Source organism: Polistes dominula, unplaced genomic scaffold (genome assembly GCF_049000335.1).
Source record: "Polistes dominula isolate Pdom_NZ unplaced genomic scaffold, Pdom_raw_medaka contig_31, whole genome shotgun sequence".
Taxonomy (NCBI): Eukaryota; Metazoa; Arthropoda; class Insecta; order Hymenoptera; family Vespidae; genus Polistes; species Polistes dominula.
In genome coordinates, this window is record NW_028300925.1 from 3810001 (window position 1) to 3829666 (window position 19666).

Consider the following 19666-nt stretch of genomic DNA (forward strand, 5'->3'; position numbering starts at 1 on the left):
CATATAGAAATTTCAATTAGGGTAGAAGGGGGAATTTCCCCCTTCATATTAATTCGAATCTTATCAATATTTTCTTTTCTTCTTTTTAACACATTTGCCCCACGTATTTCTCGCGTTACTACGCATTCTAATAATAATCAGTATCATATTTTATAAAAGGTAATTATTATTTTTAGTTTAATGAAAAGAAACAAAAGAATATTAATTTAAACAACAAAAAACAAAACAAAATTAACTAAGAAACTCCATCTGATCTCTTTCTATATATATATATATAGCTAGTTAGTTTAATAAACAAAATTCCTTCGAGTGCTTTCAACAAAATTTATATAAGCACAAAAATATTAAACGTTATAAGTATCAAAAATATTCTTACCTTTCTATAAAATATTCTAAACTAATATTTTCTTTACAATGGCCCAAGTATGGGCAGAACAAACTTAAAAAGTTTTCTTAGTGACAATTCTCTCTTTTTTTTTTTTTTTTTAAAGGATTTTTTTCCTAAGTACACTGACACTTATGCCATTTTCTAAATAAACATTTTTATTATATCGTCAAATTAGAAAAAAAAAAACTTTTTTTCAACAAATTCTTACTGGTATTTAATCCTTAAAGTGCACATGGGGTGTTTCACAATCCCAACAAATTTTTGATCTGTCGAAAACGATACTGAATTCGAAAAAATGGATTATTTTTCGTCATCTAGTATTCATTCAAATGGGTATAAAACTTATTCTATTTAAAAAAAAGATGTATCTAATTATTTTTCAAAAAATTGCGAGTTTTAAATATTAAACAGCGGCTTCAGAAGACGCGTTCAAACACGTTGAGGTTTACAAACATCCACAGTACACTTTTAATTAACTTTTTACCAAGTGTACACTTTAAGGGTTAATCATATTTCATTGCAAATTTTGTTTAAAATAAAAAAAACCATTCCGTTAAATTGTAATTAATTTGATCATTAACTTAAATTTATGTTTCTTTTTTTGTTTTTCAAGTAACTTATATATACCACTTTTTAAAATAAACAATCTCATATATGCATATAAAAAAAGAACAGTATATTTAAACAACCTATATTTTATTATTATAATACGATGTTCACAAGACATCTATATATATATACATGCATCCATTATACGTTTCTTTATCTATTTATTTATTTATTTATTATCTACCACGTAGCATACACACACGCGTGAATTTCTTGACTTAATTTTTCATTTAATGTTTTTCAACAATACACCATAGAACAATTATTATTAATTGGGGCGCTTTTTGTAGCACTTCGTGGTAATTTCTTTTCTCATTTTTTTTTTTTTTTTTTTAAGTTTTTGTTCTTCATTTATTTAACTATCTATCTGCAAATATCGCATTAATTTTGTTAATACAATATTACACAATATTAAATTATTAAATCTGGAATTGTTCTTAAAGTTTAAAGAATTATTAAATCATCATTCGCACCTTTCTAAAAATTATTCCAATTGTTTTTTATTTATTTTTTTTTTTCTAATACACGTTCGTCCGACTGTGACTGCATGTATATTTGAATGAATGAATTAATTAACTTTGCTATTCTTTTTCCATAGCCAATTTTCAATGGCATATTTGTTCTTTATAGAAATTTTTCAACCCGGACAACAACGTACACATTCAAAACTAATATTATAAATTAGCCTTGACTCTGATAAAAGAGTAATTATTTATGAATTTTACGGTGTACATCGTCAAAAAGGATATCAATTATTAATCGTGTCGCAGCAAATTCGCGACCCTCTACACACACTCCTCTTTTTTATTTTTATAATTAAATTGAAAATATATATATATATATATTATTATAAAGATATTTTTACTGCTTCCAAAGCAATGCGTTTTTTTTTTTTTTTTTTTTTAAGTATGCAATTGCTTCGTGAGTATTTCTTGACACACCCCCTTTACTAATCCAATTTTTGTCATTATTTTTAAAAATACTAAGTGATATTTTATTTCGTTAATTAATATAATTATTATTATTATTATTATTATTATAAATTTACTTATACGATAAAACACATAATATAAAGCTAATGCACTGACAATATTGATTATTCTCGTTTGAAGAAAAAAAAAAAACAATGATCAACATACATACGTGCAGTGTGTTAATAAAAAACAAAAAATAAAAAAGTAAACTTCGTTAATAAAAGACAATGAAACCAATTTTGATAACATTCTCGAATTTCCGTATATACGTAAAATTTGTAAATAGTACACAAAGCTTTTGTTAAATCAAAATCCATGCAAGCAAATGTTGCATGCCTTTTTTTGTTGTTAGATTTGTTTTTTTTTGTGTGTGTTGTTCTTTTAATTAAATATAAAATTTTGTATATTTCTTGTGACATAGAAGTGTTTGGAAAACATTTACACAATTGATATGGAGTTTTATAACTTATCATAATCATTTTTATCTAATATATTCAATTAATGAAACGACAATTATTTTTTTAATGTTGTTGCAAGATACTTGAAAATAAAGAAATATATATATATATATAATAATATTTTACATAATACAGAGAAACCCAAAGAATCATTTTAAGGAAGCTTAAATAATGTTATTTCATTAATGGAACAAACGCTAAATTGGCATACAGAAAAATGTTCTATTCAATCAATCATCTTCACGAAAATATTATTATTAACGCGTAAAAACTTTTTCTACGCGCACATTTGCATTTTCATATATGAGCCATACGTTCAGTGTACACATCGATTAACACAACTCCACTTTTTGATAAATATTCAATTTAAGTGGTTAAAACATTTGGTTTAGTCACAACTTTTGATATTTATAATAACTTTTCTGAATAATAAAAATTAACGCCATTAAACGGTAAAATTTGTTTGACCATTAATAGGAATTTAAAGAACAATATACCATACATTATTATTTCATCGCATTTCTCAACTTTTTGTTTTATGGAGTTAATCGATGTGTGCACTGAACAGTTCTCATATATCTCGTTATCTTTTTTTCTTTCTTCCCTTCTTTTTTTTTTTTTTTTTTATAAGCGAGTATTATATTCTTTTCACGATACTAATCAAATTTTACATCGAACCCAAATTTTCTATTGAGGTAGTGCAAGCTTTTTTAGCAAGACATAAATATATATATATATATATATATATATATATATATATATATACCTATCTCATATTTTTCAGTCATCTATATATCTAATGGAAATGATGAAAACATTTGAACGCGTAATTTCAATAGAGATAATTACAAATTAATTTCTTGTTTTACGATCGACGTTAATATTCAAAGATATTAGCTTGAATGATAAAAAAAAAGATGCATTTTTTTTTTTTTTCATTTTTCTCAAAGATACAACTTTTCAATTTTTTATGTTATATAATAATAACTTTTGTTAAATTATATTAATTCTTTTATATCACTTTGTTTTTACCTGCAATTATAAATAATAATTACTCGTACAGTAAATAATGAATTTATATTTAGAAAGGTCAATTGTTTGTTTGTTTGTTTGTTTGCTGAAGTTTGTAGTTTTGTTATCTTAAAATTTCTATTAATGGATTAATCGATAAATAAATATCATTGCCTTTAAATACAATAATAAGGATCATATTTATATCTTCTTGTATTATTTATAAATATATATGTATACCCACGTAACAATCCCAGGGTGATATTTAGTTAGTAGAATGAAAAGGATTCGATAAAGAGAGAATTATGTATTGCATTAATATAACTTAATTGATTCTAGGACATTTTTAGTAGCGTAGTAAAAATATCAGCCATAATCCATGTTAATTATGCATTGTACAAGATAACTTTGTAATCATTTAGTAAATTAGTATAATGTATATAGCGTGCTTGTCTCCCATTCTCAAATTCAATTGAAATTAACGTTTTCTATTAAAATTCTAATTTTATTTATATATATATATATATATATATGCTTTTGTTCTTTTCTTTTTGGTTTGTATTTAATTAAAGATGAAAAAAAAAAACAATCATACGAGTTTGCTAATAAATGAATGAATTTTTCAAAAAGAAATCTAAATAAGACGTTTTTGTATTTCCCGCAATATAGAAAATACAGTTTCATTCTAATTACTCTTACAAAACTTTTATTGGTTTTATAGCAAAATCGTGGACACAGGTGCAGAATATGCAGCTAGTGCGGGTAAGGTGACGAATAAACTGGGACAATCGGGGTAACGTTGTTGCTTTGCTTTGCGTTGCAAATTATACGACAAAGCTGAGATCAGTTGTCCATTGCATATCTCCGGGTCCAATCTTTGGCATTACGTATTGCTTCACCTTCATTAACTTTCCAAAGTTCAGCTACATCATTAGCCAAAGGATCGTCTGGATTTGGCGCACTCAAAAGTGCTTGAATGGATAAAAGAACCGTTCTAATTTGTAAAGCAGGACTCCACTTATCCTTTAGTATGTCTAGACAAATTCTGCCTAATCTAAAGTCAAACGTAAATTATTAAATATATTACTTATCGTGCATTCCAACAAACATAGCTTTTTTTTTATCTTTTTCAACATGTCTCTTAATCTGTTTTATCTGATGTTTCTAATAAACACTACCTTTTAAAAGCAAACATTTTCAATATAAATTAGATATAATTACCTATCGATATTTGGATGATAAATTTTCGTTATAAATCTCACTTTAGGCGCTGACATCGGATAATCTTCTGGTAGGAACAACTCAAGTTTAAATAAACCACCTTCAAACGGCGAATCTTCAGGTCCCGTTACAATGACATGAAAATATCTAGCATTTGTATCATCTGGCACAGCACTGATACCAGGAACAGGCTCTTGCATTAATCTTTGAGTCTCTTTGATAATTCTTCTTGGTAGCGCAGCCATATTTTAGAAAATTCTATAAACAAAAATAAATAAGAGATATGTTAAAAGACAACTAGTCAACAACTTTCTTACAAAGTAGAGGAAATTAGAATCTAAGTGAAATATCTTGACGATTGAAACCAGAACACAGAATATAGAAACAAAGGAAAATAATATTATTTAATGCATTTGTAATTATTTATATAAAAGAGAAAAAAAAGATAAGTAAATGTAGGAGAAATGGATTATTTAACAATCACCTTGACTACAAAAGAGGATCGATGATTATATAAAAAAAGGTAAAAAGAAAGAAATAAAATACATAGTTGATATGATTATAAGGATTCATTGTCACGCGTTTCTACACACGTATGTAAATCAATATACTTTTGGTTAAAGTGTCACTCTCTTGGAAATAACGATGAGGAATAAAGCCGCACATTGACAGCTTGTCACGTTGAACGACGCTTATGCACGTTAGACCACGGGAAACGCGTATCATTCGATTGTCCTACGATTTGACAAAGAACAGTCAAAGTAAGAGAAGGAGAAAGAGATAAAGAGAGAGAGAGAGAAAGAGAGAGAAAGAGAATAAAAAAGAACAAAATTGGTACCACCCTGCTGTACCTTTTATGGATCAACGCTCGAAAATAATTGAGGAAATAAAAAGATAGAAGAGAAACGTATCGTTTGTAGAATAATAAGAAAAATAATTAAACGCGTGTTTGGCTACTTCTGGAATATTTAGTTTATTCCATATACGTTATCTTTTATTCTATCAACTTTCAACAAGCCCTATCATAAACAAAGAGAAAAAAAGAAAAGGTACACATCAAACTCGAGCCTTCTGTGGAGACTTGTTTTACGTGAGAAAAGTTTTAAGCGACGACGACGACGATGACGGCGGCGGCGGCGGCGGCGGTGGCGGCAGCGACAGCAACGGCGACGACGACCAAGTTAAAAGGGTTGCGGAGAGAAAGAACAACCGCGATAGTAACGAGTCATACGTACGATCCTTATTTTCCGTAAATATATATATATATACTTGTCGGTCCTGCAAATCTGGCAGTTTCGTTCGCCTCCTCTCCTCCACCTTCTCTTCCTCTTCTTCTTATTTTTCTGCTTTCCTTTCTTCTAGAAGACTCTATTTAAATGGTTTTTATCTCTTCCTTCTGTACGTATTATTATTAAGATTAAAACTGTTTCTTTTATATTTATTCCTTCTCCTCTTATCGTTTCTCCTCCCGATGTTTAATATTTTCTTTACCCGTTCGTGACGTCGGCTTCCCTCCCGGCCGACCGAAAAATCGGCTTCGGTCTTTTTACCAGCCGTGCGTGCGTGATATCCAACCCCCCACGATATATCGTTCTTAGTCTCGAAGAAGCGCTGCGTTCCGATCAGGGGAACCAAATTGACAACTTTCTTTTATGACACTTTACGTGATACGTTCCTGCCGACGACAGAGGCGCTACTGAGGCGTTCCGCCATCGACGACAACGGGGCGCCACTAGTGTGCATCACTATCAACGCGCCACCTACATTCAAAATTTGTATTTAGAAACAGATGGCGTTAAAATGCAATGCGAATGGCAGAGGTTGTTCGAGAAAACATTGGTGCATTATAGTTAATGGTAGAAGTAAAAACAGTCGTGAGGTTTATTATGGTGATTGTTTGTTTGAATATGTGACGTGATATATAGAATAATGTTGCATAGCACCATTGGAATGACGTTCATATTATATACTTGTAAAAGAGTTCTTTAAACCTAATGTCATTAAAAAGTGTACACCTTTATTTACTACGCAGGTAAGTCACTGTGTATTCTTTTGTAAACATCATACGTTTGGACATTGACAAGTGGAAAGTTTTGACCAACGACGAATTTTTATTTCTGTGATTTTAATTTTTCTGACATTTACAAATGTTATTTTTATCGTTTAATAGTATATTCGTAGAGATCTTAAAATGTTACATTTGTTTTTTACGATATTGCATTGATTACTATTTACATAACCTCATGTTTTGACTTTTCACTTTCTACAAAAATGTTGGTTATATGTTTCAATAAATTCGATTTAATTTACATTTCTATTAAAAATCATCAAATATGATATAAGTTCAATGTGCTTGATTTTTAATGAAAAATGTCATTAAATTCTTTGTTAATTATATATTTATTTGTAGATAAATTAGATTAAAAATGGCAGATGTCAGATTGCTTATACAAGAAGAAGGCCGTGCAGCTAGAAATCTAATTGCTTTTAATGTACCGGTTGGCACAAGTAATACAGAAAAAGTAACAAGAAAACCACCTAGTGTACCGAGAGTGGTTCAATCTGGATCTATGAAGAGATCTATGAAACCAGCCTCCAGAGTTAGATCAGCTTCCACTGGTCGAGACAAAAAGTCTGGTATGTTGTAAAATACTTTGATTATTTTATTCTTATTATTAACGTGTTTTTATATTTTAGAATTACAAGCTCGTTATTGGGCTTTTTTATTTGGAAATTTACAAAGAGCGGTTGATGGTATTTATCAAACATGCGAAGAGGATGAAAATATTTCTGAATGCAAGGAAGTTATTTTGGTGTTGGAAAATTATACAAAAGACTTCCATAATTTAATAGAATGGTTCAAAGTTAAATGGGCATATGAAAATTCACCACCACCATTGAGACGTACACCATTAGCATGGGAAGTAAGAAAGACATCACCTTGTCGTATCTGGAATTCAACAATAATTCCAAAATCTACTAGCCCGTTACAAAGGATAAGCCCACCGGAATCAACTTGCAGAAGTCCCATTGATCAAATTATATCAGAGACCAAACCCATGGTTACGGACAATAAAATAAATCATATTAAAGAGGAATCATTGCATAAAATAATAAAGGATAATAAGAACAATGTATCTAAAAATAATTCAACAAATATTAAAGAGAAAAGGAAGAACGTGATAGAGAAAGGTGTGAATCAATCGTCCAACAAAGAAAGATCTGTAGCATCCAAAACTAGCTCTATTAATAAAGTTCTAGTAAAGCCTGCATTAAATGCAAAAGCTAATGGAAATAATAGTTTAATAGATAATAAATCAACGAGCGAAGATGGATGCGATTCTAAAATTAAGGCAGATACTAGAAATGTTGGAAAACAGAGTAAAAATTCATCGCAAAATATAAGTACTTTAAAAATATTGGATTCGAATTTATCGATTGATAAGCAAGCTTGTATTAATAATAAAAATGCGAAATCAAGTATTTATCAAAACATGGAATCAATGGATAAAACGATTAAGGAAAACGAAACGAATAGTAAGCTTTGCAGTCGAAGTAAATCGGAGATTACATTAACAGCTAATAAAAATAATACAGAATTAAATAATACCAAAGTCACGAAACAGAATATAGACAATAATGAAAGTCAAATAATTCTAGAAAATGTAAACGTCGATAATAAAACAATACAAGTTAATAATAATAATAATAAATTACAAACGCAAAATATTGATACAACGGTAGCTTCGAAAAATGCTAAAAATACGATAGAATCGAATAATAAAATAAAGCAAAAAACAAATAAACAATTTATAAATACTGACAAAGTAGATAATAAATTAATTAGCAAATGTTCTAATAAAGAGATAAATAATACGAGCAAAGCAGCATATTCAACGGTATCATCGCGTAGACGACCAAACGAACAACAAGCAACTAATTTACCAGAAACACCGAAATTTATTAGAAGCAAAACAACTTTGAGCGAGAGAACCGTATCGTCTGCGAATAAAGCCAGACCAGGAACATCTGTTATAATCAGACGTCGACCACAGCAAGTAGAAAGAAAGGTATTTATAATACATGCATTTATATTATTTAATAAAATGGATATATAATATTTTTTCTTTTTATAGGGTAATGAAATTTTGTCGAAAAAAAATCAAGAGAGTGACATGAACGGTTCGGTAGAGGTATTAACGAAACAAACGAGTAACGTTAAACCGAAAGACGAAGGTGATGGCTGGCAAACTGTTCGTAGTCGCTACAGAAGAGGAAGTACTCACAATTTAAATATGTCTACGCGTTTTCATAAACCAAGTACGGCCACATCGTTACCAGCCTTATCCATAGAAAGTCCTTCTGAAAGAAACAAAAAGAATTGTTTAACGCCCGATGGAAATAAGTATAAGAAAAAGTGTATGGTAGGAAAGGCTGGGAAAAATATAAATAACGAGGTAGAAAAAGTCAAAGGAGAATCAAATTTGAACGGTAATAAAGTCAATAAAACTATTTGGGATAACAGCAATGTGATGAAAATTCCATTGTCGTTAAACGACACTAATTCAACGTCGATGATCGCAGCTATTTTCAAAAGTGACGCAGAGTTGCTTGAAAAACGTATACAGCAGTTTATGGCTGCTCAAGCTGAGAGAGAACGAATTATTTTAGAAGAGGAAAGAAAGACCGAAGAAGCGGATTCTCAAAGATCGCAACAGTTGTCGGATGAAGAGGCTTCTTTGCAAAGGCAAATTTTAGAATTAGAATCTACCGAATTTGACATCGACACGGAAACTGATGAAACTGATGGGGAAATGGTTCTCGAGATAGAGGACGAACAATCGGTAGTAATCGATGCTGTTTCCGATGATATCAGTCTAGAGGATAGGTACGAATAAAGAAACACTTTAATTATTTACATTCTTCCTATTATCGATTTTATCGACGTTGTTTTTATAGATACGAAAATATGTTGGAAGGCATGTCATGGGCAGAACGAGTTGACGTTCTTGCACAGTTACAAGCACTCGTAGCACGTCATCCTGGAAGAGCTCTTGAACTGCATCAAAAGTTATCTTCGCCATCCAGAAAACGATCCTTACCTGAAACCTTACGCAGATATCAAGCGAAACAAGCGTGTGCGCAACACAAACGTCAAAAATTATTGATGGAGAAGTCGCAAAGATTAAGGGAATTATTGAACAAGGTTGAGGACGTAAAAAGTGCTAAAAGTCAGTTGATAGAAGACAAGAGAATTAGAATGGAGATGAAACTTAAGAGGGCGGAAGAAAATAGAACACAACATTTGTTGGAAATAGTAAGGAAAGCTCATGACGAGGATTCGAAATTAAAAGAAATCGCGTTTATCAATGAACTCGAAGCACAAAATAAACGGCATGATTTTATGGCGTTGTGTCAAGAACAGGAGGAACGATTGCAGGTATTAATTAATATCACAAGAATAATCTTAGAATTTGTAAATAGAGAACTTGTAGTTGTGTAACGTTTTTAAATTATACAGGGTATACAAGAAGAACGTCAAAGACGTCAGGAAGAGAAAGCTGCAAAAGAAGCTGCTGCTGAGGAACGTAGAAGAGCATTGGAAGCTGAAAGACAATTGCGTATACAAAAAATGAAACAGGCTAGACGAGAACGAGAAGAGAGAGTTGGAAAAATGCAGCTTGAAAGAGTGAAAGAGCGTCAGGTAAATACATTTTTTTTTCACAAATTAATATTTTGTGCGAATTGTTTGAAAAACATGTGTTAAATACTTAGGAACTTGCGAGAGAAAAGGCTCGAGATCGCGAAGAAAGATTATCAGCCCTTCACGCGGCTCAATTAGCTAATCAAGAGGAATTACAAAAAAAGATAGCTCATAAGCAACAGGAGTCAGCTAGAAGGCATGTTGAGAATATAGAACATATTCGTCAAAGGGCTGTCGAGTCGTCTATTTTAAGATCGGAAGAAGTTCCACCTACTCTCAAATCTTATCCCATTCAAAAGCAGTGCTCGCTCTGTGATACAAACGTAAGTTGTTTTTATCATTTTTTTTTCTTTATTTCTAAATAATATTTAGAAGAAAGAAGTAATATATGGATTTTGTATTTTTTATTATTATTTTATTTAGATAACGAACGAAGTATATCTCCTGAGTCATTTGAAAGGAAAAACTCATCTCGAAGCTGTACGTAACGCACACGACGGTAGAGAACCATCGAGAGACGAATTACAACGATTCAACATAGCTCAAATACGTGACGTATTAACACCAACGTCCAATAATGTTACCTCGAACGATAATAAAGCATTGAAAGAAAAACAGAAAGCCTTGAAACGTCGTTGTAGGAAAATAAAACAACGCATAACTTCTCGCGGTCAGGAATGGGAAAACGCACAGAAAAACGAAAGTCTTCCTCTGGTCGTTGTCGAGTCTACCAACAAAGTTAAATTCCGACGAAATTTAAAGGAGTTGGATAGATTGTACAATTATTTGAAAAGTTCCGGGTCCAGTATTGCCGTAGCTACTTTGGAACGTTGCTTTGGTGAAATTGTTCGTGCTTTGTCAAAATCAGTAAGTTATTCATAATACATTTTGAATTTATATTTATTTTATGTAACGGTATATTTACAAATTATTTCATTGGATTTTTCTATAGTGTCCATTTGATCAAGATGCGTTGAGATCACTGAACGGATTCGACATTTTGACAAATCTATTAAGTTTAAGCTTGAACGTTCAAAATTCCTCTCAATGTTTACCTAACAAGTAAGTATAAATCAAATTAAATAAGTTAGTTTTGTTTTTTTTTTCAATATTTTTAAGTTCTAATATAATTGTTTTTATTTCTTAGGAGCATAATTTCATTATGCAAAGTGTACAAGTCCGGTATAAGCGGGAATGCAAACAACATCGAAATGATTCTGTCGAGCAACAAGGTTCTTGTGATTTTGGATCTTCTATTACAACGTTTGGAGGTAAGTTAAGAATGGAAAAAAAGAAAATAAAAAATATGCTAGAACATATGTAGATAGCAAAAGATAGTAAAAGTATTTTTCACGATCGGTTATCTCAGTTAATCTTTTAACAATAAATATAAGAATGTTGAAAAGTTAATAGTCAGAACGTTTTAACGGATTTCATCGTTCATCTTTTTTTTACTATCTCTTCATTTTGTCGTTTTCTCTTTCTCGTTACTACATCTGTTTACATACAAGTTTTCCACAAGAAGGCAACATCAAATCAATGTTTTCGCGAGAGCCAAGGGGTAGAAAAAAGCACTTTTTCAGAAGCACCATTCACGCGTATGTCATCGTACATTTTCACCATTGAAAGCCCCGACCTCGTTTACGACCGGCACCTATATTTTCTTTTGCCGAGATTTTATGTTCTCTAAGGAAAAAGAAGAGAGAGAAAGAGAGGGAAAGAGAGAGAGAGAGAGAGAGAGAGAGAGAATAAAAAGCTCAACGACGCCTTCTATTTCGATCTTTTTACGAACTCGCACTTTTCTTCGAGCGTAGAGTTTTTAAAGTACCGTGCCACTTAACGAGTGATTGATTTTTTTCTTTCCAATTTGTTCTCTCTCTCTCTTTCTCCTTTTGATTATTTTTGAAATTATCATCGATTAGATATTATTGGTAGTTGCGATCATTGGAATTATAAATATTTTGAAGAGAGATGTTGTCATTATATATTTATTTTCTCTGAAGTAAGACGAAAGGATGGATTATTTTTTCGGTTTTTCAAGATATTTTTTGTTCTATTTCTTTTTGTCATCTCATCGGATCATCTTTCGACGGCGCCGGACGTAAAACGGCCGCATTACCTTGTCATCCTGTCTCTCCTGTCCGACCTGTCAAAATAAGGATTAAGTGGCTGCGATGCGATTTTACCAACGCGTGTACCTAATGATATACTCTTGGCTGAATTCAACATTCTTTTTCTTTTCTTTTTTTCTTTTTTTTTCTTTCACTTATTAAATGGAAATCTTGTTGTTTCACTTTTATGCAATTTGAATACTTTTATACTAATTTTCTTAAAACAATCATTACATATTATAATTCAAAGTACAGACATGGACGTATCAAAAAAGAGCGTAGCAACGATCTAAGAAAATTTCAACAAGTTCGAGAAATGTCTAACATTGAAAACGATTCTACAACAACATCCCTTCATCTCCCATAAATCCTTTAACATTTCTCGAGCATGGGAGTTCTCTTCGATAGGACTCCCTTTGTTCGATCGACCGGCAATCGTTTCGAACTGCCGCGATTTCAGTGGCTATACTTCACGCTCCGTAGAATATACACAACATACACACACATATTATATATATATATATATATATATAGATCATACATAGTAAAAGAGAGAGAGAGAGAGAGAAACTTTCCGTTCTCCCTTAGAAACCCCTCACCCAGTCCTCCGACAGCGGCACCTCCTCCAACGCAATGCATTAGCGGCAAGAGAGAGCTTTTAGTGACGTCACGTATACACACGCATACGCACACACACCCTTTCTCACGCGAGCGCGTGAAGCAGATCGCGTTATACGGTGAAAGGAGCGTGAATGCTGCGTGTTCCACGAGAATGTGCGTGGGTACTTCTTCTTCTTCTTCTTCTTCTTCTTTTTTCTTCTTTCTTCCTTGCTGCCACTTTCATCAAGCTCCGTTTTTTTTTGGAGGTGTCTGCCTAATCTTTTGTCTCCTTCTTCTCTATTTTTACTTCCTTACTTCTTTGTTCATTTGATTATTATTATTATTATTATTATTTGATTTAATTTACTTCTATAAAATCATTGATCTTTATTTATTTTCTAAATACGTGTCGAGAAGTTTCACACACACACACACACACACACATACACACATATAATTGCAAATCTCGAGCACATAATTACTCGACACGAAACGTGAAAAGCGTAATGGATCTGTATAGGAAAATGTTACCTTCTCGAGGATATCCTCTCGTCCCTATGCACTTGAAATCTGTTCATGTTCTTCCCTTTGCGAGAGATAGAAAGAGGAAGGGTGCTATTGTCGTCACATCCATTGGGCTAGTAGCGTTTTGAGGACTTGTAATGCTTACCTCCTACCAATCTTTTGTCCTTCTTCTCCATCCGTTTCTTTTTCTCGATAAAGAGAGATCATATTATCGGTCCTCTCTTTCTATCTTTTTCGTAGATCAATAAGACATTTTTCGTACGCATCATTTTATGTATGCAAGTTGCACGCGAAACAATTCGATTCAAAGTTTTAGCTTCAGAAAATGATAAAGAAAAGATGATTTGGTTACTTTTTTTCTTTTTCTTGCAAAGATAAAAAAAAAGAGAAAGAGAAAATGTCGATCCTTTTTTTCTCTCTCGCAATCGTAAAAAAAACGTCTGCCGATAAACTCGTCCGCATCGAACTCGACGTAGGTCTCCTTTTCGGTTCTTATAGTTTATACGAACATTTGACTTTATCTTTATTGCTGTTCGGCATGCCCGTGTGCAACTTTTGATTATCGTTCGCGCGTTACTGTAGGAGGATCGCCCTTTCGATTTACTCGGACTTCCAATTTTTAGGGAGAGAACAGAACAAATCGTTTTATATTCAATGAAAGAGAAAGGATAGAAATGAAAATTCCCTAAGCTCTATACCTATTATTAAGTCGAGCTAGAAAAAATGATGGCACGTGGTCCATTACACAAGAAGACTTATACGATATGTATACGATATGTTTGTTTCTACGTATGCGTGTGTATACACTTTCCAATCTTCCTCTTCTTTGACTTCCTACTTTGATTTCGTACGTCCGAGTGAACGAATTTGCAAAATTTCTCTCCGTAAATCTTACGTTTCTTAATCTTTACTCTTACCCCCCCTCCTCCCTTCTCTCTCTCTCTCTTCTTTTTCCCCTTTTTTCATCTTCCATCTTGTAGATTTTTTTTCTTTTTCGAAAAGAAATCTTATAGGTATTATACTTTTTCCTTCTTTCCTTTCGTTATTATCGTCTTTCTTTCTCTCTCGAGCACTCTTTTAAATATTCCTTCGTTGAAGTCATATCGTCAAGAAAAAGAAAGAAAAAGGGAAAAAGGAAGGAAAGAAAGAAAGAAGATAGAATTCTCGTTCTCTTACAGCTTCTTTATGCGATGTCTCCTCCCCCACTTCCAACTAAACCAACCACCCACCCACCCTCCCTCCCTCTCATCTCTCTATCTCTTTCTGTTTTTTTTTTTGCCCTTTACTTTTTTTTTCTCCATCTACTCGCGAGAATACGATTTGCATGCATTATGCGTGAATTTCCGAAAGTTCGGCCCGGCCGAGATTTGATTTCACGCTCACCGAGAAGATCGGCAGTTCCTGGTAGTCATTTTACGTGGACGCAAGATGGGATTAAATTTGTCAAAGGCCCTGGTCAAACCGCTTTTTAATGTTTCCTTAGAGATTATTTCGCTACCTTTCGCATGCGATGGGTCTCTGACCCTTATCTCGTCCGTTTCTTTCTTCGAGAGACTCGCTTGACCGGACGACACACAATGGGCTTCTACAAAATATTAACCGATCATCTGCATCTTTCTATAATATATTATTTTATTAATTATTATTTTCTATACTGATTGATTTCTATTCTTTCTATTCTCTTCTTGTTTTTTTTTTTTTTTTTTTTATTGTATTCTTTATAAAGATTCATTTAAAGTTTATTCGAGACACAAGAAATCGACGTCTCTAAGCTCTTAGCGCCCATATTTCAATCTCCGACATTCTTATCAAGGCTCTTGGACTTTCTTGCCCGTAATTTAGAAGCTCCAAATCCGTATACGTTTCTCCGGTAGGATCGGTTCGGTCAAGCTAGTCTGGCATTCATGACTCAACGTGCCAGGAATTTACCTTCTCTCCTGCATCCGGGTGATCCACGTGGTACACCACCAACCTAAGAGACCACCCAATCGATCACGGAATTTGTTTGCAATTGTTCCATGATATTTGGAACATTTCTAAGAAGTATAATTTTTCACGTTACAGACCCTCACCGATCTAGATGACCACATACAAGCACAGGAAACAATCAGTAATTCAACAGGAAATAGCATCGTGGCTTCTGGAGTGGCACAGTTGCTTTGTAGTTTGATCCCCAAAGAGCCCTTCGAGAAGCAAACGTTGCAAAGCCGAGTACAGGATATCGCAGGGTGAGTCCTTTGAATCTTATACTATTTCCTTTTATCTGGAGTACTTTTACTTTTAGGGATAGTGTCTTTATCTCTCTCTCTCTCTCTCGTGTTTCAATATTGATATTCGTGTTATATCATCGTGGAACTTCGTGACGTGTTATTCCTCGTTAAAAATATTATAAAAACAAATGAAATGAATATTAATGAATTGTTCGATGAAAATTTCGACGAATGGAATAATCATAGACGTGGATTATTGAAAAGTGAATTTACTCGTGAATATCACGCGAGGTCGTGTGTCGTCATTCGAGTTTATTAGTTAATGACCGAACGATCAAAATAATCGTTACTGCCAACGGTAGTACGATTCCAATGGTTAACCTAATCGTACGGTAATTACACTAGCGTTTTATTTCTTACAAAGCGTTGTAATGGACGCGACGGTTTACATAATTACCAAGCATTAGCAGCGATGAAACTGCAATCGTGTGTCGTCTCGATACTAATAACACGTTGTTGTGGAAATAGTCGAGTCGATTTTTTCGAAGGTCCGATCGTTTCTCCAAAATGGCCGCCATTGAACATTGCCTACCTATCTAGTTTCTTCTAATCGTCTTTCAGTTTCTTTCGAACTTTTTACACTTCCTTATTATTTTTTTTTTTTTTTTTGTAATAGATACATTCTTATTTTTCTCGTATTACTATCTTCATCGTTTCTAAGAAAGCCGAGAAAGATAGAAAGAGAGAGAGAAAGAGATAACACAGAAGTAAGTTCAATGAAGCGTGAAACGACGGAAGCACTTTGAGAAGTCCAACTATTTGCGTTTTGCTCGTTTAAAAGTACCGCCATTTAACTTTGAATACTACTTGAGTATTTTTCCTTCCTTCCTTCCTTCCTTCTTTTCTTGTTATGATATTTTTATTAATAGACTTAACTATAATCTCGGTTAATGCATAATTTTTTTCCTCGTGCGGTCATTAAATGAAAAGTAAAAGCGAAAGCGAGAAAAATCCTGCAAATTTCGGTGCGTTTGTTATTTGGTTTTGTGTATGCAAGGTATGTATGTCACTTTGACATTTACTCATCAAAATATATTTCTATGGGAAGAAAAATCTCTATTCTGCATGGATAAATAGATTCGTATTTAAAAATGATTCGACGACGAAATAAACGGGGATTAGTTCGGGTCTGTTTGCACAGCGAATGAGAGCTTGTACGGTACTCGCAAAGTCGATGAACTTAGTTTCCTTTTATACAGGGTCTTTTCCTACGAATGTTATTTCTCTTTGAAAAACTTTGTTCTACCTTGTGTGATAAGATTTTCATTATCTTTTAAATTAACAATAATTTCTATTTTTTTTTTTTTTTTTTTTTTTTTTTTTTTTTTTTTTGTTAACGAATTTTCTCGATGTATTCGTTTTCGTGTTCGTTCGTTCGTTCGTTTGTCGTTCATTTTGAAAGATTCATTTTATTTATACGTCTCGCGTGAATTTTCTCGCGTTAAAAAGAAAAAAACAAAAGGAAAAAGAAGAGGACGGGTTTCTTTGAAGAAGACAACGTCGACGAGGAGCTTTTCAACGTTGACGAAAGACCACCCTTGGTGAAAAAATAGATGAACGAACACTGTCTTATACTGGTCGAACCTAATACCGCGAGTGAAAAACACTGACGGAACGCAAACTGTGTTTTCCTTCGAATCGTCTTCCGAGATCATCCGATCGTTGCCAACAAGACGAAATACACCTGGGTCAACTTCCTTCTCTTGGACCCCCCAAAACGTCGTTGAACCCTTTGAGTTCATATTACTCTGTGTACTTAATATATCTGCCTGCGAAGGTTCTAAAGATTTTATAAATGTTTTTCTCTTACAGTTGCATAAATGTTTACTTATTTTTATATCTTTTATTTCGATTTAGAGTACATATATATATATATATATATAGTATGAAAATATTTATATAATATATATTATATAAATGTTCCAAATCTATCCATAAAGTGGCGCCGCAGTTCGACCAGTACAGGAACTAAAAAAAAATCCTACGAATGTCTTATCATTGACGTTATTTATTTAAAAAAAAAACTCGTCGAATTACAATAATATAATACAATCGTAATTATCCATTCTTCTCTCTCTCTCCTTCTTTTTTTTTTTTTTTTATATTGAAAATTTATATTTCGTTAATCGTGGTGCTGTTCTATCGAATCTAATCTACGGATCAAATTTCCACTTCGTACCTTAACTAATAGTTTCTTGTAAATTCATATATTACTTAATTAAAGTATTTAATTGTGCCTTATTTCATATTTAAACAGGTCAGTATAATTATTTGAGGGATTAGTTGATTATTGAACGAATTAACGCTGCCAACACGTATTATATGCGATATGTATGTATGCGTGTACGTATACACTAGCTCGTATATACATAGGTACATAATGAATGACGAAGGTGCGATCAAAATTATCGTCGAGTTGGCGTTGTAACGTTAACGTTAGTACGGCGCAACCAGGATTATTATGATTAATTTCCTGCCGATGTAAGAAAGGCCTCGTCACGATTTTTACTCAGCGCGCGTTCTCGGACCTCGCTTTTTCGCTCCTATCTCTCTTTCTCTCTTTCTTTTTTATTATTATTATTTTTTCTTTCTTTCTTTTACTTTGCTTTTTTTCAATGTAAGTAGTAGCAGATGTCTAAGGACGATCGATCATTTCGTACGATCATCGTCGTCGTCGTCGTTGTGTGCACCGTGTATATGTGCACACGCGTTTTGCTGTTGCTATTTATTCGAACGATTGTAACGTTTCCCTCCCGTCTCGTTCATCCATTACAATTTCAATCCTTTTCTTCATTTTGTTTCTTATATGTATAAATGAGACTTTGATTCATTCGTGTTTATTAGTATAAGTATTATAATCGATGATCGAGAAAATTTAGGAAAGGAACATTTGTACTTGTGAATAAATAAAAAGAGACAAATCGTTTGACAAACTTTACTGACTTATTAGATAGGTGGTATGTACTATCGCAACTCGTACGAGTGGATATGATGTACCTAGGAGTACATAGGAGTCGAGAATCGGGGGTTCATAAAATAACAGATGCGTTGTTGAAAGATAAAGTAAAGATAATAAAGCATATATGCACACCGATCGACGCTGCTTATCCGCGTTTTGTTTGCACCTATCCGCGAGATCTATGATTAAAGAGAACTCTCTCTTTCTCTCTCTATATATATATACTACTGGTAATGGTAATGGTGATGATGGCACCTCTCCGAGGAATTATTTCTTCTTCTTCTTCTTCTTCTTCTTCTTCTTCTCTTTCTTTCTCTCTTTTTTTCTTTTTTTTTTTTCTTTTCTTCTTGTTTACATTCTCTTTCTCTCTTCTTTTCTTCCACTTCTCCATTTTTATCACCGGCAAACGGTAAATGGCTCTTTTGTCGTAAAGTCGCGCTCTTCCACAAAGCGAGAACTCCCGAGTAGTAAGTCGCTGCTAAAGTGCGTACTACTACTCTTTTCCCTTTTGTTGTTCCTTTTACGTTAGCACAGGTACGGAGTTGCATAAATGCAACCGCGCGATGCACTCGAAATAGCACAATTTTTAAATTATTCTTCCCTTCCCACAAAGAGCGCCTTCTTTTTTTTATTTTTCTTCTTCTTCTTCTTCTTCTTCTTCTTGTGTTTCTGCATATTGAGAATATTTTCCTTTTCCTTTGTTGTATGTTTCAAAGTGCCCCCCTCCCCTCCCCTGTCCCCTTCCTCTTTTTATTTATTGTAAAAGTTGTTGCTAGGATCTTTTCTATGGATATTATAAAAGGTTGTCGCGTATTAATTAAAGATTCGTTTTAAAA

The 19666-nt window shown here is 32.9% G+C and overlaps 3 protein-coding genes and 1 long non-coding RNA gene across 22 annotated transcripts in view; 3 read left to right on the forward strand and 1 right to left on the reverse strand.

The window, feature by feature from the left end:
* Positions 1–4366, forward strand: part of LOC107072631 (uncharacterized) — a 52101-nt gene extending 47735 nt beyond the window's left edge. For 9 of the 10 annotated variants that reach the window (XM_089171031.1, XM_015332794.2, XM_089171035.1 and 6 more), the window contains one exon: positions 1–4029. This exon is cut by the window's left edge and continues 5386 nt beyond it. The gene's annotated coding sequence lies outside the window, so the exon portion shown is untranslated. Of the gene's footprint in view, positions 4030–4161 lie in introns of those variants that run through there. The other variant, XR_016176091.1, reaches the window with a different exon arrangement.
* On the reverse strand, positions 4074–6320 carry LOC107072691 (ubiquitin-conjugating enzyme E2 N). 8 transcript variants are annotated; one of them, XM_015332854.2, is made up of 3 exons: positions 6153–6320; positions 4662–4919; positions 4074–4494 (listed from the first exon to the last, which is right to left on the reverse strand). In XM_015332854.2, exons 2-3 carry the CDS (start codon positions 4904–4906, stop codon positions 4284–4286), a joined length of 456 nt encoding a protein of 151 aa, XP_015188340.1. In that variant the 5' UTR covers positions 4907–4919; positions 6153–6320; the 3' UTR covers positions 4074–4283. The 8 variants fall into 8 exon arrangements, with proteins under 8 accessions (XP_015188340.1, XP_015188314.1, XP_015188323.1 ...); XM_015332828.2 differs by having other exon boundaries at positions 5931–6319; XM_015332837.2 differs by having other exon boundaries at positions 5897–6319.
* Positions 4926–5466, forward strand: LOC149032962 (uncharacterized). The gene is made up of 2 exons (XR_016176092.1): positions 4926–5184; positions 5285–5466. It is a non-coding gene; the product is annotated as an uncharacterized LOC149032962 (long non-coding RNA).
* A 169-nt stretch (positions 6321–6489) lies between the features above and the next one.
* Positions 6490–19666, forward strand: part of ssp3 (short spindle 3) — a 30718-nt gene continuing 17541 nt past the window's right edge. For 2 of the 3 annotated variants that reach the window (XM_015332817.2, XM_089171026.1), the window contains exons 1-11: positions 6490–6693; positions 7072–7298; positions 7359–8731; positions 8798–9549; positions 9621–10101; positions 10183–10365; positions 10437–10688; positions 10789–11232; positions 11318–11427; positions 11513–11636; positions 15666–15829. In XM_015332817.2, the coding sequence (XP_015188303.2) occupies positions 7088–7298; positions 7359–8731; positions 8798–9549; positions 9621–10101; positions 10183–10365; positions 10437–10688; positions 10789–11232; positions 11318–11427; positions 11513–11636; positions 15666–15829 (4094 nt within the window). In that variant the 5' untranslated portion in view covers positions 6490–6693; positions 7072–7087. The remainder of the gene's footprint in view (positions 6694–7071; positions 7299–7358; positions 8732–8797; positions 9550–9620; positions 10102–10182; positions 10366–10436; positions 10689–10788; positions 11233–11317; positions 11428–11512; positions 11637–15665; positions 15830–19666) is intronic. The other variant, XM_089171025.1, reaches the window with a different exon arrangement.